General features: G+C 43.3%; 2 protein-coding genes across 2 annotated transcripts in view; both read right to left on the reverse strand.

Moving 5' to 3' along the window:
- triob (trio Rho guanine nucleotide exchange factor b) overlaps window positions 1-27,330 on the reverse strand; it is a 162,078-nt gene that overhangs the window by 128,513 nt on the left and 6,235 nt on the right. Inside the window, 1 exon segment of the mRNA XM_083761057.1 lies at window positions 17,757-17,810. Coding sequence (XP_083617183.1) covers window positions 17,757-17,810 — 54 coding nt within the window.
- Window positions 22,175-22,901, reverse strand: LOC310855996 (small ribosomal subunit protein eS6-like; the record flags this gene model as incomplete). Its single annotated transcript, XM_083761211.1, has 1 exon — window positions 22,175-22,901. Exon 1 carries the CDS (start codon window positions 22,874-22,876, stop codon window positions 22,175-22,177), a length of 702 nt encoding a protein of 233 aa, XP_083617337.1. The 5' UTR covers window positions 22,877-22,901.

Here is a 27,330-nt window from a genome sequence, read left to right on the forward strand (position 1 = left end):
GCGTGCGTGCGTGCGTGTGTGCATAAACACATGTAGGCCTTCCAGGTAGCTAAAAGCCAGATAGTTCCTGTTTACAAATTCAGCAGTCATGGCCACTTCCCAGTGGAAGAGTGGAATACACAATCATCATATCATGGACTCACAACGCACACTTTGCGCCGCTCAGGCGCTCTATATTTCACGGTTTCATTGAATTAAAGTCAGTATGTGCGGGTTGGTATGCAGCCAGCATGTGGATGCAGTGCAGTATAGTGTTTTATGATGCAAGGTGCCACCATCAGTAACATCTCTGCAGTGCTCTAATGGCTCTTCTCTTCTCCACATTGCTCTGTGAATAGATTTTCACTAGACTTATCCCCAACAAAGACCAGTACCCACAGGACAGACAGGGTCCCTATCATGGGCCAGGAGGCAGATAATCCATGGCTAACCTCTTCGTTTTCACAGTTCCAAAAACAACTGGCTTTTGTAAATAGAGGGCCATAGGATGGAACTATCTGATGGAATAACTCATACACAAGGACATGCTCAGCTCAGTGGCCTTGTGGTTAGAGTGTCCGCCCTGCAACCGGGAGGTCAGGGTTTAATCTCTGTGCTAGTCATACCATACATAGACAGTAAAAATGGCACCCAATAACTCCCTGCTTGGCTCTCAGTATCAAAGGTTGGATTGGGGGTAAGTCCCTCCGACATACTAGCATCATATCCAGGGGGTGTACTTGCACATCAAGCTGCCTTGCTAAGAAAACAGGAGATAGGCTCCTGCTGACAATGACATATGCATGTACCACATGGCTCAGGAAAGATTAGTCCACAGGCTACTTACCCATAGACATGCACTGTAAAATCCTCTCCTGCCTTACAAATGGATACATTTACAGTAACACTGAGGATTTTACTGTGTACCCAAAAACCTATTTGCAGTGTGAATGAGTTTTACAACTTGACAGTAGTTGATTTACAATAGCATTTCTAGAGAGAATGATTTCACACCAATTTAACGTGTTAAAGCCAAATTTAATCTCACCAACTATTTTCATATTTTGGTAAGGCTCCTTGGTGTCTCAGTATCTAATTATTCCCACAAAATGAGTGTGTGTGTGTGGGGGGAGGGGGGGGAGGTACGATGCAGCGAGAGGAAGCAAGAATAAAAGATTAAGTATTGGCTGGGTCCAAGTTTGTATCTGCTCTTAATTTAGGATGCACTGCTCCTAGTCAGTTAATTGTAGGGCCTCCCTCCATTCCAAGCAAACAACACAGAACCACATCTGAATCTGGACTCCACCCTTGAATGCATATATAGATGGAATACTATACATAGATACTGTAGGAAGAGATTTCTATTTCCATCTCTGCCGAATTTCTATGGGAATAACAAATAACTGGGTTGGATATTGAAAACAAAACTTAGGCCTGTCTAAGATTCCACCCACTCATGGGCGAGAGAGACAGAGAGGAAGAGAAAGAGAGAGAGAGACAAAGAGAGTGAAAGGGTGACTGACAGGCCCAGGTTCCAGTCTCTGCACCCCTCAATGTCACCCAGTAGGGGTCACTGCACACTCTAAAGAAATAGTCTTGCCATGTCTCTCTGTTTACATTTATTTTCATAGTTTCTTTGCGTTTAGGCTAAAGGAATCCATATCAGCAGTGGTACTCCCCACGTTCCTGAAACTTGACAGCCTGTTTAAATATTAAATGCTCATGAGTCTGTCTCTCTCGCTCTGTCTGTCTGTCTGTCTGTCTGTGCGTGCGTGCGCGTGTGTGTGCGAAACACAAGTGAAGTGAGGGGCGCTCGTATCATACATCACATTCCGTGCTCAGCCAATCAAATCATCACAAATGTAATTCCAGCCAATCACTTTAATAATATACACAATAATATGTACTTTGCTCAGCCAATCAAATCATCACTATGGGGTGATCTTTGAATCTTTGTGTTTGTGTTAACACAAACACATAGTAGGAGCTAGTGCCCCTCAAAAAAGACAGATAGCTAGATTATCCTCTCATCCAATGCATTTCCACTGATGGATGCTGAAACTTACTGATATTTAACATAATATCAGATACTATTGTTAAGTAAGTAACCAAAATACATGTATATGCTGAAGGAATAGAGAAAAAACATATGCTGAACGCAGTATGATGTACTATACTGGTAACCAACCTTTTCAAGCCCAAGAGCCCATTTTATTCCCAATTGTAAGCCAAGATCTACCACTAAAACGTGTTAGAAAAAACACTTGTTTTTTTGCTATTTCTGACAGGCTCAATGCATGTGCACACATCCACACAAAGACTAAAGCTTAAATAAGAATAAAAACTTATAGTAAATTATATTATCAATGTCAAATAATATTAAGACAAATGTATTAGAAATAAAAAATATTAGGACAAAAATACAAATAAACTTCTTTGTTGAGTTTTTTTTAAATAAAACAAAATGCAAAGGACATGAATTGCTTTTACAGCACAATATTTTGTTTCTCATTTCAATGAATATTGACATTGGCAGATGTTCAAATGACATAGGCATAACATGACCATATATATTTGCACAGATATGGTGACATACTCTCAGGGTCAGCCCACCTTTAATGAGACTGCTGTGACTGCACTTTATCTGCAAGCGTTTTGAAATCTGGTTCATATTTAGTGATTGCCAGTCTGAGGGTGTCATTAAGATGTGAGTCAGTCATACGAGTTCATGGTAGCGTCCCACGTTGAATACTAAACTTATTTGTAAAGTTTGAACGCCAACTTTTAACCAAACGTGGGAGAAACACTGTGCACGGCTGCACGCACAAATAAAGAGTGCACTCGCGCACGCACATGACGGATTATTATCGATCAAAACAATCCTTAGCGTCGCTTACAAAAGCATGTGTTGCACAGCATGAATGATAAGTAATCACCGACCTGGCTGGATAAATATCAGTGGTCCATCCATTGTGTGACCTGATTAACGAGCAACGGTAGGCAGCCGAGTAAGTTAACAGCTTAGTAAATTAATAGTCTACCGTAGCTGTGTGTCAGATGTTCTGTCTGAAGCAGTCAAAGCCAAGGAGAATGTTACAATTTAATTCACAATCGAGCATCTTGCCCTGCATCGAATATCACATGATAGAACAGCAGGATAAAAACGGATAGTCTGTCTATCATCCATGCATCCATGAGCTAAGCGTCAAGCCCTGTCTAGGACCCACTTCCTTCAAAACTGTGGCTTTCTTGTTCAATAGTTAGAATCTTCAACTCTCACTGTGTCATGTTTTAACAGCGGCACTAAACATTTTGACACTTTGTCATAGTGATATTTATCCAGCCAGGTCGGTGATTACTTATCATTCATGCTGTGCAACACATGCTTTTGTAAGCGACGCTAAGGATTGTTTTGATCGATAATAATCCGTCATGTGCGAGTGCCGAGTGCACTCTTTATTTGTGCGTGCAGCCGTGCAGTGTTCAAAGTTGGCGTTCGGACTTTACAAATAATAATATTGAATAATATTCAACGTGTCGGGGACGCTATCATGCTGCGTTCACTCTGATGCTCTGTGTGCTCCCTGCGAGGGGAACAACAGACACACAGCACATGAGCACAGAGTGCTAAAAGGGGGAGGGCCGAGGGCGGTGCGGTGGAAGCAAGGGAACAGATCTTCAAGCTGAAATGCATCGAGCCTCTACACGTTGTTAGCTTGTAGATCTGCTCTTTTTTTGCGAACGACATTCTGCTGTGTATTGGCAGTGGTGGCTGGCTGCCCGTCAGTCTGACACTTCGGGATCGACTTGAAAGGTTCCCGCGAGCTACCAGTAGCTCGCGAACCCCTGGTTGGTTACCCCTGTTATAGCTACAAAGCATACCGGGTAAACTTGAGAGGCTGTAGCCTAAGAATGGCAAATGCTTGTCTGTGAAGCTATAGCAAAAAACAAACCGCTGAGCCAAATGCTCACTTGCCATAGCCATCATCACTGACTGCTCCATCTCACAATAGACTAGGTTCCAGACGGCCGGCCAGTATTTATTATCCATGGCAATGAATTGTCCCGCAATTTGCATATTTTGAGTTTGGGTTTTTACTTTTACTAGTCCTTACCCGTTCTGAATATATGCAAACAGCAAATCATGTTCAGTGTGTGATGTAATAGATCACATTACTGATAGGGGGGGGAATTGTTTACAGATGGTCTTGGAAAGTTGGGTTGGGCACTAAAGTATAGGCTAATTAAATGCTGTAGTACAATCATAAGTACACCATTGATGTGTGATGTAAATATGGTGGTGATATTCTGCCTATAAATGGAAGTTATTGAATATTTTCAAGGTCGGTGTTGCACTTTGTAGACGGTCCCTAACCGCTCACCGTCTGCTGCCCGTGGAGATATAAGCTATTAAACGGTGAACGCGGAGGTTGGCTTTTTGGGCTTCAAAGCAAGTTGTAGTTTGTTCTTTATATAATCAGGATAAGAATTAGGTGTTTTGTGTGATTTAGGAACGTGTCGTTGTCATTGCATCTGTCTGTATGTATTTTGTCATTGTGTTGTTCCGACGGCACGGGATCTGTCTTCTCCAAACGTCTCCATTTGGCCACCCCGAGACCCCGACAGATAAGCATTCCGTTGTGTTCGTGCTGTTCAGTGTGTCACGCAGCCACGCTGGGTGCGCGCAGGGCTGTAAGCTGTCGTTGTCAGTGTCCAGGCTTTGAGCGTGCATGTAGCCCATGTGTAATGCACGGCGAAGGAGGTGGTTGAGGAGGGGGCGGACAGTGTAAATGGTGCATTTATATATAGCGGCGGAGCGGCTGCAGTCCTGGCTGTGTGTCGCTGATCATAAGCCCAGAAACAGTGTCCTCGGAGCGGCTGCAGTCCTGGCTGTGTGTCACTGATCATAAGCCCAGAAACAGTGTCCTCGGAGCGGCTGCAGTCCTGGCTGTGTGTCGCTGGTCATTCACATCCAACACGGACACAGAACAGATGCTCCGACGGGGCTGGGTTTCGCTTCCTACGTCACACTACAAACGGTGACCTATCGAATTATGCGTCCCACACCCCCTCCACAGGCACACAATTCTTCAAGTTACAATTCTCCATGATCGTGTGGTGATGTAAAAACAATATCTGTACAGTAAATACGACAGTTGCGTCGGTAAAAAAGTAGCCTAGCTGGATTGTGGGAGCGTGCAGATTTATTTTGGCATGGAGAGATGTGTGCTAATAGTGTGGCTCGGTCGGAGATAGAGCACGGACAAATAAACTGGTTTTTATTCACTAATAAATTCATTATTAATCTTATTGGAAAAATGGCTTCGTTAAGACCTCCATATTATTATGGTCAATGCCTGTGTGAAAAGTGGGAGCGATTGGTGCAGGCAATGAGGAGATAAGTGTTTGTTTCTGACAGACAGACAGACAGACAGACAGACATTCAGACATTCGCTCTATTATTATTAGGATAGTTCCGCTTGACTCCCCTGTGGGAAGTGGCTGGTACAGCAGATCCAAAAAACACACATTTAGACAACCATTCAAATTGAGTTTTATGTCAAGGGTCTAGTCATGAAAAACTCCTCAGCTCCAAAATGCAACTTACAGTAACTCTGTGGCCTAACTGGCTTGGATATATTGTAGAAGCCATGCAATTGCATTCAACCACATAGATAATTTATGTGGATTCCTCAAATAAATGTTACTTAATTTCCTTTAATTCTCCTCTGTGCCCTACTTCAGTGGTTCTCAGCATGTGGGTTGGGTCTCATGATGTGGGGGGGTCTCCAGATTACAGTGAATTGACAATTTATTGTTTAAATAATAATAATAAAACATTCAAAATTAATTGAACTTTAGGCCTACTATAAAACTGGTCAAACATTGGCAAATTGTCGAATAATATAAGAGGCAAAAATCATGAAAATAGCACAGTAAATTCACAATATTTATCTGTGGTACAGAGTCAAACAAAATGTAATGCCTCTACTCTAGTCTCCTACAACGCCAAGTGCTTGTCAGGGTCACCAGTTCAAATATGATTATTCTGGGGGGGTCGTTGCCTGAAAAGGTTGAGAACCAATGCCCTACTTGATGCTACAGGTACAGGAAAGTTAATAGCAATACTAGCAATACCCCTCTGAAGATGACAGGCAGTGCGTGTAAACACAAACCCTTGCAGTCGACAGAGTGAGAGAGCAAGCACATGACTCACACATGCATTCATTAGTTCACTGGTAGACCAAAATAGCTCATTAGCCAGAGTAATGATGTCATAGACAAGTGACTCTTGACGTGCAGAAAAGAGTTTAGCAGAAGCGTAATGTATGTTTCTAACCACAGAGATAGAAATTCATTACTTATACTTAAGGACACATTCCAGCCTTCTTTTCCTTAAAAATAAGAAACCACAACTGATCTGGGAGATGTGAGCAAAATGAGTAGGCATGGCCCAGGCCGTAGCGTAACGGTCTGGGCACCGGACTGGTGATCCAGTCGCAGTGTGCCGCGGGTTCGACTCCCGGACCCGACACGGCCTTTACTGCATGTCATCCCCCCATCTCTCTCCCATTTCCTGTCAGCCTACTGTCTGTCCCTTCAAAAATCAATAAAAAGGCGTAAGCCGCAAAAAAATATCTTAAAAAAAAAAAAAAAAAAAAATGAGTAGGCATGTTATCTGCTGGCTTGTTGTCTATAGTGTATACTGTCTGTTACTGTATATAATTTTGATTACTGCATTACTGTCTAAATTAATCAAAGTTAACTTAGACAATGACACCTTCCAAACAAGACAAAGTCTTGTTTGGAAGGCTGCAATTCTGCATGCCGTCTTCCTGACCTTTGACAGTCCAATGAAGGTTTTTGCCTGTATCAAAATACTCCCCAAATACTGACACAGTCTGGAAGAAAGGATCTGGATAGCCATATCTTTCCTCTTCCCCTCTCAGCAGTGTTAATTTTGACAGTCATTTTTGATTAGTTTAGCCATAGTCTTTTCAATAACAAATAATTTAGTTTTTGTCATATTTTAGTCATCTTAAAATACCTGAAGAAGTATCTGAACTAGTGAGCGGCAAGCAGTATCAATCCTTACAATGTTCCTATTATGGATGTATATAATCATATTAAGTAGGTTTTGCATCAAATAAATTAAACAAAACATTAATCAGCATATTCCAGCACCAGTCCTTCCTCTTCAATGAGGAAGAATAAGGCTACATAGCATCATATGTTGTATGGCTCCCTGTCTCAGAAGCTAGATCCAAGCATCCTTCATAGATCTTCAGTCAATGAAGGTCCAACATGCACACAGTCACAACCACCATCCCCCCATCACCCTGCCCCTCCCTGCTGCAGCCATCTCTGGCCACCCATTGGCTGAGGACAGGGGAGAGGGGAGAGGTTGATGGCAATTGGACGGGTGGTGCAGTGGAACCTTTCCTATAATATGCATCACTGCTTTCCAGGAACAGACAAGGGGAAAGGAGGAGAGGGAGGAGGACAGAGAGAAGATGAGAGGAGGAATGAAGACAGGGAGAGGAGATGAGAGAAAGAAGGTAGAGGAGATGAAGACAGAGGACAGAGAAGGAAAGAACAAAGGAGGAGGAGAGAGAAGGACAAGGGCGAGATATAGGGAGATGCTAGGCAGGAGGACTACAGATATAGGGAGATGCTAGGCAGGAGGACTACAGATATAGGGAGATGCTAGGCAGGAGGACTACAGATATAGGGAGATGCTAGGCAGGAGGACTACAGATATAGGGAGATGCTAGGCAGGAGGACTACAGATATAGGGAGATGCTAGGCAGGAGGACTACAGATATAGGGAGATGCTAGGCAGGAGGACTACAGATATAGGGAGATGCTAGGCAGGAGGACTACAGATATAGGGAGATGCTAGGCAGGAGGACTACAGATATAGGGAGATGCTAGGCAGGAGGACTACAGATATAGGGAGCTGCTAGGCAGGAGGACTACAGATATAGGGAGATGCTAGGCAGGAGGACTACAGATACAATGTGAAGATACTGACTTGGTTATAACTTTTACCTCCTTTCAGCAAACAATATGTTGAAGTTAAGAATCACCTCCATTATGTCCAATGTATACAAATGCAGAATTGTCTTTCTGCCCTTCAAATAGAGAAAGTATCCTGAACAGATGGCGAGCGAGTGAGAGTTTGTGTTTGTGTGTGTGTGTGTGTGTGTGTGTGTGTGTGTGTGTGTGTGTGTGTGTGTGTGTGTGTGTGTGCATGTGCGTGCATGTCCATGTATGTAATGATATACTGTACTGTAGCAGCATGCCTTTGAAAGCAGATCAAATTCTTGGACATGGGGCCAATATTTTGTAACCTAATATACCGTATCTTGGACTTGACGTTGTGCCAATATAACCTCCTTGAGTGCATGCTAACCTCTAGTGTGAGTGTGTGTGTGTGTGTGTGTGTGTGTGTGTGTGTGTGTGTGTGTGTGTGTGTGTGTGTGTGTGTTTTGCTTTAACCAGGAAACTAGCTGATGTAGGGGTAGTATAGTCTGCACTGCTGTGTGTACACTGTACAGTACTGTGTATGTGACAGCAATTGAGTTAGTCCCTCCCTTGGCCTAAGAGGCCTGCTGCTGGGTCATGTGGCTCAAGGATCTCTGTCCGACACACACAGAGACAGAGAGAGAGAGAGAGAGAGAGAGAGAGAGAGAGAGAGAGACAGAGAGAGAGAGACAGAGACAGAGACAGAGACAGAGACACAGAGACACAGAGAGAGAGAGAGAGAGAGAGAGAGAGACAGAGACAGAGACAGAGACAGAGACAGAGACAGAGACAGAGACAGAGACAGAGACAGAGACAGAGACAGAGATGTACACATTCATTCAACACTGCAGATCATCCCACTGGTGATACGATGACTGACTAGTGTTAGTGTATGTTGAGTAAGTTGAACTTTCAATTCTGCATTTGAGATGAAATTCATGTACCTAACAAATTATCAACCTAACACAACCTACAGTATAGCACAGGACTGGACACCAAACAGCAGACCGCATAACAACAAGCCACCATCGAGTCCATCAACGCTGCAACACGGAGTGAGCGGACATTTGTTGTTTGCCTTGAGATTTTGCTCATTATGCAAAGTGGCTGTTTAAATCACTATTTTCTTCGTCCGTGCAATCATACTTTTCATGCGATTTTTCCAGAGATATCAATAATTAGGTGTGCAGTAGGATGTGGTGTTTCACATTAGAGGCTGCGAACCAATCGCCAATGTTATCATTAACATGTCTGTGATCTTGACGCTTTGCAGCCCCGTATCCTCCGATCTCTGTAGCTCATTGCCTCCGACTTGTTTATCTCCACTGGTCCTTTTGTAGTTGATTGTGTTATTGTGTTATTTGCAGCCACAGGAAGTGTTGCTCGGTCAAACAGATAGCAGTATTCTGCTGGTATCCTGTTGCAGGACGACACGGGATGGGCTCTCCCTACAACCAACGCACCGGGAGTTCCATAGCATTATCCACTTCAATTCTACTTAACTCACACGCAGACACAAACGCACGGCACGCATGCACAAACTTAAGTAAAACGTTCAGACAGACACCACACACAGCACACAGTCATGTAATTACAATTTTCCATAGAGGAATTACAATGCGCTTATTCCAGTGAGAATATGAACTTTGAGTAAAATGTGCTTCTACGAAACCTAAACACAGTAGTTCTAACACTGCCAGGTGCCAACCTCTGACCGCTACACAAACGGCGCTATATCTTTTGGTTTTCCCCATGCCTGTCCTTACGTCCATCGTTCCCTTTGTCCTCCTCCTTCCTCTTCTCTCTAAACTCTTTCTGAAACAACTGATTGCCTATCTCACTCTACATCTGTGACATGTGCATGTGTGTGTGTGTGTGTGTGTGTGTGTGTGTCTGTTTCACATTCGATGTACAAAAATGCTGCTATTGGGGAGGATGTTTTAAAATTCACCATCAAAGCAAGACTACAAGTATTACCAACCAAGTACAATCTGTCAATCTGGTATCCCGACACCCACACTCCACTCTGTATAAACCATCATGATTCTGAACAACACCTAGAATCCATCGCACACATAACAAATGGATGTAGTGCATACAAAAACGTATATATTGCTCGCCACGACCGGATTGTTGACCTAGTGTCTGATGCAGTTCGAAAGTATGTGCCATCTAGTGCAGCAATGTATAAACATTCAAGAGTGTTACCAGATTGGTTTAGCTGTGCATGCGATGTCTTTGCTAACATCCCCAATACACCTGATGTTGTCTTTGTTGACACCAGACACAAGGAGGTCCTGATTCTGGAGGTGGGCTGTGTCTTTGATTTGTACATGGACCAGGCATTCCAAGATAAATATTCTAAGTATCAACCATTACTTGGAAGTATAACAAACTTGGGGTATCGCTGTAGATTTGCCATACTGATATTCGGAAGCCTGGGCCATGTGCATAAACTGACCATGAGTGGCCTAAGAATAGCTGGCATGACAAAAAGCAAAGCCAAACAACTTGCCAAATACTGTTCTGTCTCGTCTGTTATAGGCAGTTTGTCTGTGTGGAGAAGGAGGTGCCATGTGTATCCCTAAGTGAACATGAACTGTCAACCCCGTTATACTTGTTTCCTTGTAAAATTAATTGTAATTTGTGGATTCAAATAAAGAAATCGAAATGTGTGTGTGTGTGTGTGTGTGTGTGCATGTGCGTGCCTGCATCTGTGTGTGTTGTGCATACATCAACAATGAAGTCGTGATGAAAAGCTTAAAGCCTAATTCATACCGTTGTACAAGAGTTGTGTATAAATTGAGTTTACGTATCACTGACCCATTTGAGAAACTGCATTGAGACAAAAAAGTGAGATAGAAATCTCACGCTTCACGCATACCAAATTAAGTGCAGACGCACGCACATGCGCGAGCACACGCACACGCACGCACATGCACCACCCCCCCCCCCCCCCCCCACACACACACACACACACACACACACACACTAATCGCCATAGATGGCTGAGTCTTCCCCACCCTGGCCTCTGTGGGGGAGAATAAAAAAAGAAAATCCAATGAGCTCCAGAGGAAACCACTTCCTCCTAAGCTTAAAATTGTGTGCAAGCGAGTGTGTGTGTGTGTGTGTGTGTGTGTGTGTGTGTGTGTGTGTGTGTGTGTGTGTACATGTACATGTGCGCGCAAGTGTGTGTATGTGTGTGTGTGTGTGTGTGTGTGTGTGTGTGTGTGTGTCAGTGAATGTGCCTGCCTGCCTGTCTGCCCGCAGTGCACATGGTTAGCATTCAAAGTCTCATTCAATAGGAACGACCACTACAGGCACAGATGAGAGATCTGAGCAGAATTACACTGAACAGAAACATATGGGAGGAGAGGAGAGGAGCAGATGAAGCTAGCTTAAGATTGCAAAACGGGACTTCAAAACTGTGTCCCAACAAAATTGCAAATATAGCTGACTGTTCTTCCTCCCTCCTCATCTCTTTCTTACATAATACTATGCCAATATTTGAAAATAAAAAGGCTACACTGTATCCCGGACAGAGTTGGTGTCATAGCGTCCTTGAAAAAGACTCTGAACCCCTAATTGCTCCCGATATGCAGGTTGATGCCTTGCATGGTTTCCTCCGCCATCGGTGTATGAATGTATGGGTGAATGTAATGCACAATCTATGTAAAGCTTTGATAAAAGTGCTATATAAATGCACCATTTACCATTTATCCCTGGTGTCTAGCCAATCAGTAATGAAGGTTATTGTCCCCCACCCCCAATTGGAATACAACCTCAAGTAACCAGTTTGCAGATCATGTACTGTAGTTGCTTCATTCCACCCCACAGAGCCAACTGGAAACCAACTGCCACTGTCTGCAATTCAAATTATTCACCAGCCACAACTTCTCATAGCACTGGCACTGTGAGTTGAATGTGATTGGCACAATGACACATTAAATTCCTTCTGGCTAGATTTGGCTGTTAGCCCACTGTATGACTGTAATAGATCATTTTAGATGGTGAGCCTGAACTAGACCAACTGCTTATTGTTGGTAAGTGAGTTACTTAGTTTGTGGTCAGGATTCTCCCTAGTGCAGCAGACTCTACTGTTGTTTATGTGTAAACATGTATTTGTCCTCTCTCTTGTTTACTTGGGACATGAACGAACAGCAGTGCTCCTCTCCCTCCCTCATCATGTTTAAGGGAATTGTATATACTTGCAGATATGAATATTAACTGGTTCTCTCCAACATGCTCACTTAAGAAAACCCTCCATGCTATTGCAGATACATGTAATTTAACACAGTTAGTAAACAAGCCAACAAGAACACAAATAACAGTAAATGGCATCTCCTCCACCTGTATTGATCATATCTTTACAAATGCAGCTGATCTATGCTCAAAGGTGATTTCTGTTGAATTTGGATGCACTGACCACAACATAATAGCTTTTACGAGAAAGGCAAAGATCCCAAAAGCAGTTCCAAAGGTAATTTACAAAAGATCCTTTAAAAACTTCAGGGAGGGCTCATTTCTAGAAGAACTTGAAAACATACCATGGCATACTGTAGGTGAAGAGGAAAATCCAGAGATAGCTTTGAATTTGTTTATGCATTTATTTCTGTCAATAGCTGACAAGCATGCTCCAGTTAGAAAACATACTGTTAAATCTGTAAGAGCACCTTGGATTGATAATGAAATTAAAAACTGCATGGCTTTAAGAAATACTGCTAAGAAAAAGGCAAGTGAATCTGGCAGTCTGGCTGACTGGCAGATCTATTGTAAATCAAGAAATAATGTTACAAAAATGAATAGGAAGAAAAAGAAATGTTATTATCAATCAAGGATAAATGAAATCAAATCGGACAGTAAAATGCTGTGGAAAACCTTTAACAATGCTCTGGGTAGGGGCTCTAATAGGGCTTCCTCCTTCATTGAGGTGGATGGGGCCTTTATCACTAAGCCATATGACATAGCTCAATACTTTAACAACTTCTTCACCAGCAAAGTAGAAAGGTTAAGAAAGGATATGTCTTGTAATGATGTGCATTGTGTTTCCTCTATATCAGACAAAATTATGAATAATAAGTCCTGTATGTTTAGTTTTGAACCCATCAGCTCTGAGGTGGTGGAGAAACTGTTACTTTCAATACACAGTGAGAAGTCTGCAGGCCTGGATAACCTTGATGGCAAGTTACTGAAGCTCGCTGTACACCTGGTAACTAATCCAATTACTCACATTTTTAACCAAAGCTTGATGTGGGGGGTGTGTCCACAAATATGGAAGGAAGCTAAAGTTATTCCAATACCAAAAGATTCTAAAACAAACATCACAGGAGTTAACAGCCGCCCTATTAGCATTCTGCCAGTTCTTGCTAAATTAATGGAAAAATATGTATTTAACCAAATTCAATCATATTTCTCGGAGAATGTGTTAAATACTGACTTTCAACACGCCTATAGAGATGGGCTTTCTACATGTACAGCACTGACACAGTTAATAGATGACTGTCTAATGAATGTGGATTCTAAGAGACTAGTGGGGTCTGTACTGTTAGATTTTAGTGCCGCGTTCGACATTATTGATCACAATCTATAGCTTGACAAACTTTCATGTTATGGTTTTACCTTATCTGCACTAAGGTGGATAAAAAGCTATTTATCCAGCAGATCACAGAGAGTATACTATAATGGGAGTCTCTCAGACACTAAACATATTCACTGTGGAATTCCACAAGGAAGTTGCTTAGGTCCTTTGTTGTTCACTATATTTACAAATGACATGCCACTGGTCTTAGACAGGGCCAATATAGCCATGTATTCTGATGACACTACTTTGTATATGTCTGCCACTAATGTGGAAGATCTGTCTGTAGCTCTTAACAAGGAACTACAGAACATATCAGAGTGGGTGGTGAACAATAGGATGGTCCTGAACATCTCAAAGACCAAATCCATTGTATTTGGATCACAGCATATGCTCAAGTCAAAACCCAAATTGAATCTGAATCTGAGCGATCTAGTTGAGCAGGTAGATGAAACAAAACTACTTGTGGTTACATTAGATAGTCATCTAACATGGTCTACTCATATTCAAAACATAACTCAGAAAATGGGAGGGGGTTTGTCCATGATTAGGAGAGGTGCTGAGTTTTTAACTCCAACATCTGCTGTCCAGGTCATCCAGGCACTAGTGATATCCCACCTTGACTATTGTCCAGTTGTGTGGTCCAATGCAGCTAAAAAGGACCTGCGTAAATTACAAATAGCCCAGAATAAGGCAGCTCGCCTTGCCCTGAACTGCAATACTAGATCTAGTACACTGTTAAATCATCAGAAGCTGTCATGGCTGTTGGTGGAGCAGAGATTAGCTGCCAGTCTGGCTGGATTTTTTAGGAACATTTGTTCAAATAAAAAACCAAAATGCTTATATAAAAATATTCATTATACCAGCGATAGACATATACATAATACCAGACATGTTGCAATGGGTCGATTTACAGTGCCTAAGCCAAGAACTGAAGCAATGAAGAATACAGTCATGTACAGGGCAATGACTTTCTGGAACTCTCTACCAGTATGCATTACAGAAATTAAGGGTAAAAGGCATTTTAAGAAAAGACTGAAGGACTTTTTTTATATATATGGTAAATTGTAATTCTGTTTATTTTAATGTAATCTAGAGTGAATGCACGGTTGTTGCATGGTTGTTATGCTTTAATGTATTTATTTTGTGATATCTGTAATGTTGTTCTTGTTTCAATTTTTGTATGTATGTTGTTCTGTGAGGACCCCAGGAAGAATAGCTGTTGCCAGGTGTAGCAGCTAATGGGGATCCTAAATAAACTAAACTAAACTAAACTAACCACTTATTTTAAACACTATTTTATTCTTTGTTGTACGATGGTGTCACTGGAAAAATACATCATCATGAAGCGATGGGGGTTTTGTACTGTAGATCTGTTATGTAAGATATTTGTATATTCTTGCCTATAATGACCTGCCTAATATAGGGACGCCAGGTTTGAAGTGGCATTATGCATGGCTTACCTAGGCTGTAGTGTGGCACTGTGACATTGGGCAGAACTTCTGGATAGGGACAGGTTGATATTGTTAGTGAAGTTTAGATGTGGCAGCAGGGTTGACAGCACCAACATAATTCTGTCTCTTACTTTATGACAGTCTATGTGATGGATAGCTACTGCTTTTTCACTGTCATCGCGAACTGAGAGCACTACATCACTATAAGTAGGTCTACTGGCCAGTACCAAGCACCATTCCATAGCATTACTTGTATTGAATAATAAAGACTTACACCTATTTGGGTCACATTTATCCATTAGAAAACTTCTAACATTGGTGTGTGTGTGCATATGTTTCTGATTTGAAGAAACTGTCAAACATGGATCAGCTTTTAATTCAGTACCAGACCAGTTTGATCCTGGTATTGACCCAATAAGTGATGCCAGTCCAGTGCAGCGCAGTGACAGGCTTAAGAGGCCACACAATGAAGAGATACAGATCAAGATACTTTAGTTCCAGACTTCCAGTTTCAGCTCAGATGAAAACCACAAAAAAACACAAATATGACAAAAAAGAAAAAAGAAAGAAACCCTGAAAAATAGATCACATTCGAACTGGGGACCCCCCACCCTGCAATGAAGGAGACCCTTTGCGTGGGGATTGGGGACCCACAGGTTGAGAAGCACTGATCTAATGTAACGCAAAGGTCATAACCACAACAGAGGAAATGAAGATATAGTACAACAATTCCCAAAGACAACTGTCATCACCAGAAGCTAAACAAGAAACCACCACGACAATAAACAGATTGTTGTCCACTTTACAGTTCAGAATAGCTGCTGGGAGATTATGTGTACACATGGCTAGGAATAAAGTAAGAAACACATGCACGCTTGAACACACACAAACACAGACAGACATACGGTGTGCAACTGTGCATGCACGCATGTTGCACTTGCAAGTGTACATAATGCATATACTAATGCGAGACAATTTGTGTCACTTTGGCTTGCAGCACACATCATGTTTAGAGTAGAGTAGACTGTGCCAGGTCAGCTAATAATTAATGGAATAATGCTTCATAAGTCCAAGGAGATTTCACACACCTGCAGTTCCATGGTAAAGCACAGTACACTGCACACACAGTTTGCTAAATAAGGGATAAATTCAGTAACTAATTAACTGTGGGGTGAATAATTAAAAGAGAACATCCATACTCCATAGTGAAAGCACACATTAATGACCAAAAAGATACCTTTGTGAGGTAAACGATTTCAGGTTGTGAATGTGAACTTGTGTATGGTTTTGCCTGTCATTTCACAAATTAACCGCATGAGCATCCAAATTGTAGGCATGTCATAACAGGTGAACAGTCGCCCCAAAAATATCAGATCTACAAGCTCAAGTAGAGACCCCTGGGGGACACCCATCAACAAAGTGTATCAGTCACAATCGCATAACACCTCATCTACACAGGCAGGGATAGGAGCAAGCTTTCCAACGGTGATATTGCGCGAAAAACTGTCCTGATATGGAGCGTCAGCCATTGCGTTGCAACATAGCCTGAACCAATCAAATAACCAATGTGCCAATGTGCAATAGTAGCGTGTAGATGTCAATCAATAAAAGAGTTTGGGGTGGCAAAACCTCACTCAAGGAGTCTGCAAGTGAATAATAGAAGGGGTGGCTGACGTCGATGCAAGCTTGCGGTACGTCAGAACAGACTCATTGAAAAACATCCTTTGCCGACAGCCTTTGCCGTGTGTCACTCCCCATCTCTCTCCCCCTTTTCTGCCTAACTACTGTTCCCTATCAATAAAGGCATTAAAAGCCTGAAAACAAGTGAACCTTTTCATGTGCTCATCATCCTTACTCACAAACATGATTTGCTGCCAGTTTGCCTTGCCACGCACCGTGCCAAGCCTTTCAACTTAAATCACACTTTCTGGTCTCCAAAGACTTCCAATGCATTTTATTCCAGGGGAGATTAAGTCGAATAATCAGGGGCTTGGCAAGCAGCCCCATATTCAGTTAGGATAATCCACACACAAAACCCAACATGCCACTTCACTGCTCTGCTTTCATCCAAAATCAACGTCCTCTAGAATGGCTGGGTGTATTTTTAGTGTGTGCACGGTGCATGGTAGGGGTGTTCGGGACATGACCCTGTCAGTTCATGGTTACTAACTGATGCCACACAGACTAATGGGATGAGACTCCAATGTGCCACAGCAATCATGGAGAACACAACAATTCACTTCAAACAGACATGGTGCTCTTGACTGTTTGACTCAGTCAAGAGCGTGTCTCTCTCTCACACACGCCACAAACTCACACCACAAACACACATGCACTTATGCGCACAAAAACAAACAAACATTTGGCACTCTTTTAGCATGGTTGAACTAAGGACTGTTTTAAGAAATGACAATGCTTTCTGTCCTACAAACCAATTCCTGCTGTTCTTTAAACAAAACACAGTTTATGGAGATCATGATACTTCCCTAAAGACCAAAAGCTCAACCTCCCTCTTTCAATAATTGGAATTATGTTTGAATAGATGATTACTTTAAACCCATATCATCAGTGGTATTTCAGACAACACAATGACAAGTGCAGTGAATGAATTGACAAGTGAACATTAAAATTAATTACACAGCCATTTCCTGGTCAGGAAGGAATTTCTACATTGACACATTGAAAGACTTTTATAGCTAGAAAGAACACATACATACCTGACGTTTGACCAGGGCCATCCAGTTTGGGTTCACATTTCGGGAGGTTGCAATCTGGTGACAGAAGGAGAGACCAATAAGAAAGAGAGTGAGTGTCAAAAACAAAAAGAAAATAAAGGTAAAGAGCGGTGAAAGGTTCCGTCCGCGTGCTGTGCAAAGCCCTTGTCTCAGCCTTCACTGTAACTGTGTGTTAGAATTCAAAGCCTTGTGATTACAGAGCGCAGATGAGAGAGATCAGACCACGAGCAGCACTTTGATGCGAGTATCATGGATAGTCCCCGAGATTGAACAGCATTATAAGACATGTTGTGGCCCTGTGGAAACACACACAAACAAACAAACACACACACACACACACACACACACACACACACACACACACACACACACACACACACACACGTGACACGCACGCACGCACGCACACACACACGCACACACGCACTGACCGTGCACAGATACCACTGAATGACTTTCAGCACACCGGCTGATAAGGGAGTGAATTATTTAAAGTTATTCAGTAGATCTGTATCTTGAACGCCAGGGGAATCATATCCTGCAAGATGAAACATTAAAGACTTGTACAGATGATGGAGTGGGTCTTATTCATGTCATGTCATTCTAAGTTCATTAATGTTGGAGTTGAGGCTTTGTCACTGAATTATCCCATTGTTGCTCTTGATGATGTGGCATCAGCTTCAGTTTCACGTATTGTTTCGTTATTATGAAAGATCATCCAAGAATCCTCAAATTCTGGTGCAGAACTTATTTTCAACCTTTGGAAAAACTAGCCAGAGCAAATGTTCTTTTTAAACCACAGACGGAGCCTTTATTTTGGCTGGCAGGAATGATGGCAAATTCCGTTTCAAACTTGCCTTTAAAACCTGCATCCAGAATAACCCATGTATTTAAATCACGAACTGAGCCGTAAGAAAGCGCTAAATTTTTAACAGAATGCATTTTGTGGCAGTGACAGCATGTCTGCTGGGAGTCTAATACACTGCATTGACTTGTCTTTCTTTCTGGGTCACTCGTCAGTAGGACAGTGCAGCGGCACGAGACTGCGAGTGGTGAGTGACACAGTTGAGGCGGGGAGGGGGAGTGAGGGAAAGATTAGCTCTGTCCTGGCTTGAATTCTCGTAGCCTAGCTCCCACTCTGAAATGACCAGCCTGGCATATGCTGGTGCCTTGCAGGGATTAGTCTACTGGTTTATACATCTATGTTGTATGTTTAATTTTATACAGATCGGAGTGTATAATCAGTGAAGAATGATCACTTCATGTAGGTGTTTAGTCTGTCATGATTGTGTGTACTGTAGTACTAGTATAAGCAGATAAGGTATACAGTATATGTTTTTTTCCCTAGTTTTTCTTCTTTTCTTTTATTCCTTTCTTTACCTAAAATGTACCCTATTGCAGGGGTTCTCAACATTTTTGGCTGGGGACCCCCGACAATGCTTTGACCATGTCTCGCGATGCCTGCCCCGCCCCACTCCCCACCCCCAATACAAATTATCTGCTACAATAACCGTAATAATAGTAAACTTGCATCATAAATAAATACTGAAACAAGATTCATTATTATTCATTAGTGGATGCTATTTGTTTGGTCATCATTTTATGGTCAGCCAACCATCGTTAACAGAAAACTATTGCCTCAAACTTGGGCTAAAGGTCATATACTTTTAGCCCAAGTGTATGCCTGTACCCGTACGAGTAGCCGACATCGGAGCCAAATAGAGAGAGAGAAGAAAATGTAATCTAATGTGAGGTACAGTAAATGATGTGTGAATGATGCATCAGCAAAACACGTAAAGCTTAAAGCCAAAAAATGCTAAATTGTTCTCTTGAAAATCAATTATTTCCCACAAAGGATACCACTGTGTCAACGTATATTAGGCTTAAGCCAGAGTCCATCCAGCCTTGGCCTGGCGCTACTCATATGGCTGAGGTCACATGTGTTGGCGTCTTCAAAGGGAGAAAGGATATAGTGTGTGTGTGTGTGTGTGTGTGTGTGTGTGTGTGTGTGTGTGTGTGTGTGTACTGTGTATGTGCGTGTCTACAATTCCTGTTTGACAGACTGAGCACAGCTGTTGACAGGAGACAGGCAGTTGTCCTGTCTCCTAGGGCAGTATACAGAAGACAGACAGACAGACAGACAGACAGACAGACATTGCATTTCACCAAAACTGTGTCACCATCTCATATAATGTTCTTCCCATATTGGCCAACATACTGTATGAGTTTGGTGACATCAAAAGCTTAGGCGAATGAATCAAACCCACAGCAAGCCTTTCTAAATGTTGGTACAGTCATGGCATGTGTTCCATATGTTCCCTAAACAAAGATTGAGAGAGAATTCAAACTCTAAAGCACCTCCGTGCTACAAACCACATATAAGACCCATACAGTATATATTATCACACATGTGCCTTTATTTGCCCTGAGAGTGGGCGGTGATAAAAGTACACAGAGGGTGATAAGCACAAGCTCAATGGTCAACTGCCATATAAGTCCTCCCCAGGCTAAATCCGTACCTCCATGTCTAAGGCGGCAGATGATCAATCAGTGCAATGTGTTTTAAAACATTTTTCGATTTGTTGATTTGTCATACCATTACAAAATAATATATATAGCGCTTAAGTGGTAAAGGAAAGGAACAGATAGTCGTGTCCAACACAGATGAAACTCAGCAAACCCACCAAACAGTTACTGCGGATGGTTTGGTTAGATCCAGGGCTGAGGAGCAGATCTAGGTGTGAAGGAACCAAAACACAGAGCAGAAAACAGTGGCCGTTGACAACTCACAGAATGGCAGCGAAATGGCATGTATTTGTTTTCAGCCAACTAACTCCCTACTCCGGAGGGAAATCACAGTGAGACTGCCGTTTTGTTCACCAGGGCAAATTTCTCGTTGTCTTTGTGATTAAATAATGCAAGCGCCGACAAATTGGTGCTTGCATTCCTCATTTCACCCTAGTACATGCATCATGCGCCAGACCAACTGATCCAAAGAGTAGCATAAAGAGGGGCTGACAGACAGGCCATAGGATATTATTATGCAACCTCAATGAGTTGTGTGTGTGTGTGTGTGTGTGTGTGTGTGTGTGTGTGTGTGTGTGTGTGTGTGTGTGTGTGTGTGTGTGTGTGTGTGTGTGTGTGTGTGTGTGTGTGTGTGTGTGTGTGTGTGTGTTAGAGCCCCTGGGGGCCATGGCTGCATGTGTCTGTGACTGCTGTTCCGAATAGCTAGTCTTTAAAGGAATACAGAGCATCCTGGGAGGCCTATGGCTTCAGGTTCTAGATCCAGATGTGTGGGCTGTGTTTTAAGTAGTAGGGAGAGGGAGAGAGGGGAGTACGAGGGGAGAACAGCGTGAGGAGAGGGAGAGAGGGGAGTACGAGGGGAGAACAGGTTCTAGATCCAGATGTGTGGGCTGTGTTTTAAGTAGTAGGGAGAGGGAGAGAGGGGAGTACGAGGGGAGAACAGCGTGAGGAGAGGGAGAGAGGGGAGTACGAGGGGAGAACAGCGTGAGGAGAGGGAGAGAGGGGAGTACGAGGGGAGAACAGCGTGAGATACTGGTCCCTGGTGTATATTGAGAGAGTAGGATTTCCTAACTTACGAGTCCGACTCTGTTTGCTCTAACTACTTAAGACGTAATTGTAATTGTTTGTTTTATGTACTGCTGCTACCCTAAACAGGGCTGTTACGAGGAGTTAAAGATGTGTATCTCAATGGAATTGAGGATGCTACAAATCTCAATGCTCCTTTATTCACATGAATTATGTCATTCAATTAATTTGAGTGATCTGCATCAATCTACGCACCATATCTAAATCCACATATTACACACATAAAAACCCCCAGGAAAGTGTTCTAAATCTTCTAAAAGTCATTAACAGATATTTTTGTGTCCCTTTAAGTGGTTAATCAGATTTTTTTTAATCACCTGTATGAAGTCACAGGCGCTCTTAATACATCATTATACATCATCACATTCTGGCCAATCTGAATTTTTCACATTGATTTGTTGATAACTATATTAGCACTGCAGGGTGGGACGTGTGGACACGTCTTTTTTATATATATATTTTTTATCCCACGATTTTGTAACCCATTTTTCTCCCCTGTGTCAATCATCTAATGTGATCCTGGGCTCTACAAACCCTCCACCAACCTAGTCCCCATATATGGGGGACAAGGGGAGAGCAACGGACTTGAACTCATGCTTCCTTCATGCCTGAGTGTCCAAGTTGCTCCTTTACACCTGACAGGGGGGAGTTTCCCTGGTTGGACATGAAAGGCAGGGGTTTTCAGAGTAAAATCTCCCTCATCTGCTTGGCACTCTAGCACCTTTATTCTGAAAAATGGCACCCAAATTGTTAAAATTGTCTTTTTTATTTCTTTCAGGACATTATTTGTTCTACTTCTGCCTGGACTTATGGCGTCTCTCGGCAATTTGTTCCTTCCGCTTCTCCTTGGCCTCCTTCATTCTTTTTTTCAGCAGTTTGTCATACTCGGAGGCCTCTTCCTTGTTTTTCTGGGTACGCCTTCTCTTCAGGGCAATGCGGCGCCTCTTGTGTTGCAGCACACGAGGTGTCACCAGCCTCTGGATCTTGGGAGCCTTGCTTCTGGTCTTCACTTCTCTTCTAATGACATACTGTCTCACATCGTCTTCCTTCGTCAGGTGGAAGAGCTTGCGGATCTTGCTGGCCCTCTTGGGACCCAGGCGGCGTGGTACGGTAATGTCAGTCAGTCCTGGAATATCCCTCTCACCTTTCTTGACGATGACCAAGTTGAGAACGCTGAGGTTTGCATCGACAATACAACCACGGACAGACTTGCGCTTGCGCTCGCCAGTCCTGCGGGGGCGGAAGCAGGAGTGGCCCTTGCTAAGCAGCAGGCGCACACGGCCATTGGTCAACACACCCTGCTTCATTGGGAAGCCCTGTTTGTCGTTGCCTCCACTGATGCGCACCACATAGCCTTTCCACTCATCACCCAGGGGGTCGGCAGACACCTCACTGGCCATGTGCTTCTCGTAAAATGTACGAAGCTGTCTTTCATCGTCCACTTCTATCAGCTTCTGACAGCCAGTGGCTGGGAACGATATGTTCAGCTTCATTTTGCTAAACTGCCACGGAAAAGAAAACGGATAATGGGAGGGTGGGTCTTATATGGTTATTGCTGCGTCAGAGTAATGTCAGAGGTCCCGCTGCTATGCCCAAATATGGAGTGTGTTGTCTAACCTCATGTGTCATCATGCCATCAGCTGCAAACAAATCAGTCAGCTCCATATATGGGAACAAAAAGGGGCATACCCACCCATATATGGGCATATACTGATGACATCAGCGATCAAAACATGGGCATAACAGAAACAAGGACTGACAGAAACAGAGATCCAGTTGTCCAGAGCCACAGATCCGACCGCTATGCCCATATATGGTCATGTGCAATTGTGCATATATGGGACCAAACTTGAGGAAATAGCACCCAGGAGAATGGGACTAGCAGGACACTGCCAAAGACACCAAGAGCTGCCAGCCAGCAAGTTAGTGTGGGAACCAACACATGCATGGGCACGGGTCATGAGGACTTCCAACATTAACAGAAGTGGATGTACTCAAGAAAGACACAGGAGCGCAAAGCACCGATGAACTGGACAGATGTATAGAGAACCGGGATGACTGGAAGCAACGATGGAGGGCTGGTCTGAGGACGACATAGAGAGAAACAGACGGGTACAACGATGGAGGGCTCGTCTGAGGACGACATAGAGAGAAACAGACGGGTACAACGGGGACTCTGACAAAGCCCCCAACACTATGACTCTCAGACATATCGGTCCAATCAGCAGTGCGACTCTAATATATGAATGGCAACAATGAAACGCATAGATAAAAAAATATGGTTAGAAATGTATTTCTTCTGGGGCACGGTGGCACAGTTGGTAGCTCTGTCACGCGGTCACCTCACAGCTACAAGGTCCTGGGTTTGATTCCCGCTGTAGGCCTGTGCTGGGGGAGTGTTTTCTCCTCTCATCAGTACCCATACCCTACAGTAGGTGCAGTTGGCAAAAGGGCCTTTCCGTTTGGAGTTTGCATGTTCTCCCCGTGTTCCTTCCACACGCTACATCCAACCGGGGAATCTCCCCCTCCCTGTCAGGTGAAAAGAAGCAGCTTAATTGGACTCAAACTTGAAGGAAGCATGAGGTCAGTCTGTTGCTCTCCCCTGGTTGGTAGAGGGAGTGTAGGTAGAGCCCAGGATTACATGATTAGACAATTGACACTGGGTAAAAAAAATGGGTTACAAAGATTGAGGGATAAAAATAAAAATAAATACACTTTTTTTGCAGGGAAAAGAGTGGAGAAAAAGGGAGAAATAAAGATAAACTAAAAACTAAAAAGGAACTAGAAAAAGTGCCCTTCTGGGCACAGGTCTCCACCAGGATTTCGCCTAGTGGGAATATGCGTGCACAGTTTCATCGCAATCGGACGCTGCGTTGAGGAGTTGTGGCGATTTGTACAAAGCGTGCTACTCCTGAAAACTGTAGGAGCCAATCGTGGCCAATCAGGATGGAATATGAGAAATGAAACAAACCTGTCTTGATCACATGACTATGGAGATCATGTGTACCGATTTGCGTGAAATTTGGATAAAATCTGAAGGAGTAATAATAGAAAATGTGTTTTACATATGTCGGCCTCCTGGTGGCGCTATAAAGAGCAGATGTGAAAAATTCCAGGCAAAGGTTTTTCCTTGGCCTCTAGGGAGTTGGCATACAATGTTATCCACAGATCCGTGCAGTTAGAGGTAAAAACACTTTTCGGCCAGTTATAGCGCCACCTTGAGGCTGAGTTGAAATTGTTCATGTGGCATTTCGTCCTCGGCCTAGTGGGAATGTGGGTGCACAATTTCACGGAAATCACGCGATGTGTTCATGATTTGCAGCATTTTGTTTGAAACTGAGCTCTCCTGTGAACTTTGGAAGCCAATCTCAACCAATCAGGATGGAGTCTGAGAAATCTGAAAGACCGGTTTCATTGAATGGCTCTAGAGAGACTGTGTACCAATTTGCATGATGTTTGGACAAAATCTGTAGGTGTACTGTGCAAAAACTTGTTTTGCACAAAGCGGCCTCCTGGTGGCGCTATAACAGGCCGTTCTGGAAAGTTTGGGGCAGAGGTTCATCGTTGGCATCCAGGGAGTGTGTGTGCAAAATTTGGCATCGACCGGGTTAACGGTGGCCGAGATTAGCTGCTCACGGACACACACATGGACGGACACACACACGGACGGACACACACATGGACGGACACACGGACGGACGGAGTGCAAAACATACTCTCGCCCCATGCCTTCGGCCTGGTGGAGACAATGACTCAGTCTTAACTGCCAGGTGCAGAAAGCTCTTGTTTATGAACATCTATAATCAGTTTGTGTGCTGCAGCCTTTGCCTCAGCTCACGGAGTATGCAGCAATACGGCTTCACATTGTGGCGTTCAGAGAATGGGTTTAATGCTGTTCAGACAATGGGTTTTATGGGTAAGTCTATTAGAGGCAGCCTAGCGGCAGGCAGGTAGCCAATCATGAAACAAAGTGTCTACTACGGTCGCTAGTAGAGAAGTAGAACATTTTCAAACAGCACCACAACAACGAAGACAGTGGGCGTGTGCAGTGGAGTGAGGGGATTGTCTTATCAGAGGAGGGATTTGAAGGAGGCCCACAGGTACCATGCAGCCCACAACCTAGACCTGCAATCGTTCCATCCATCCCTCCCTCACTCCACCCCCCCCCCCCTCCTGTGCTTCCATGGCCCAGGGCGACGAGGGTGGCAGGTTGGTGATTTATACCTCTGTGTGTAAGTGTGTGTGTGTGTGTGCGTGTGTGGTCATGAAGCTGTTCCCCAGGCTACACTTACCATCCTACAGACACATTACCAGCCTATTGGAATTCCTGGTTATTGACATCAGGCTAAAAAGTCAATATCCTTAGTGTGTATGGTGGTGTGTCCATCTCTAGTTCCTTTCCAACCACACTGACTGCCATAACTGTGTGGTCATTTTCAGCAGCTGTTTATCACCCGACTTTCAGTTGTAGGTCAAAAATGTGTTCACTGACATATGTTAGCAAGCAATACTCTAATACCTGTCTTATTGCGAACGCAGTGAGCACTAACTATGACAGCAAGGGCTGAATGTCTGTGTGTGTGTCCCGCTGTTACACCACCCGCCCGCCACCAGAGGGCGCAGCTGTATCACACAAAACACACACACGCACGCACTCACACACACACACACACACACAACTTAACTTAAAAAAAACTTAACTTAAAAAAAAACTTAACTTAAAATGAAAAAGAAAAAACTTAACTTCAAAAAAACTTTAAAAACACTTAACTTCAAAAAACTTAACTTCAAAATAAAATCTTAAAAACTTAAAAAAACACAAAAAAACTTAACTTAAAAAAAAAACTTTAAAAACACTTAACTTAAAAATAAAATCTTAAAAAAACACAAAAAAGTGAAGTTTAATTAAAAAGAAAACCTTAAAAAAGTATGTAATTTATTCTAATTGTTATTGCCATTTACGAGCTGCGTTCGCTTCCCGCGTTTGCGCGTCTTACTTGTAGTACTGTGTGTGTTCAAGGTGGACTAACACACACACACACACACACACACACACGAAATAAAGAAAAACATTCGTTTTAAACAAGGGCAAGAGCTGGCCTCCAGTACTGTACATATGGGCACAGGCCATTCAACAGTGCGTGCAGTACCAATATGGGCTTATATTCTGTAACTCTGACCAACTGGCAATTACTGTAGGCCGTCCATGGATATAGCAGTAAGGTTTCGTCCTCATAGAGTAGGGTGCATTATGCAGGGTGCACTCCACCCAAGCCTCAGCTCTGTAATTTGAAGAGCTGCTTGTTGCTCTATGTCATGTTCTCTCTCTCTCCCTCTGACTAGCTTAATTTGTCTCTTGCTGTTCTTCACTCTTCCTTCGACTCTCAGACATATCGGTCGAATCAGCAGTGCGACCGTTGTTGCCATATAAATGGCAACAATGAAACACATAGATGTATAAAAAATATGGTTAGAAATGTATTTCTTCTGGGGCACGGTGGCACAGTCTGTACTCTGTAGCGCTGTCACGGTCACCTCACAGCTACAAGGTCCTGGGTCTGATTCCCGCTGTAGGCCTGTGCTGGGGGCGTGTTTTCTCCTCTGCGTCATCAGTACCCATACCCTAGGTGCAGTTGGCAAAAGGGCCTTTCCATTTGGAGTTTGCATTTTCTCCCTGTGTTCCTTCCACGCGCTATGTCCAACCGGGGAATCTCCCCGATCTTGCTTGTCTTCACTCTTCCTTCGTTAATGTGTCTCGTACATCTCCACGCTCCATGCATCAACACTGCAACCTCAGTATTATTGCCATACATCATAGGTGTCCTTACAAAAGGTGGGGATTGGGTGTTACAGTATGTGCCGTTTCAGTCCTCTCCTCCTTCATGTGATTATGTAAGACTTGTGTTTCTGCTTGGGTAGCCTAGATAATGTTAGGTCATAATGCTTG

Source organism: Protomyctophum parallelum (assembly GCF_964188405.1).
Source record: "Protomyctophum parallelum genome assembly, chromosome: 3".
In the NCBI taxonomy this organism is placed as follows: domain Eukaryota; kingdom Metazoa; phylum Chordata; class Actinopteri; order Myctophiformes; family Myctophidae; genus Protomyctophum; species Protomyctophum parallelum.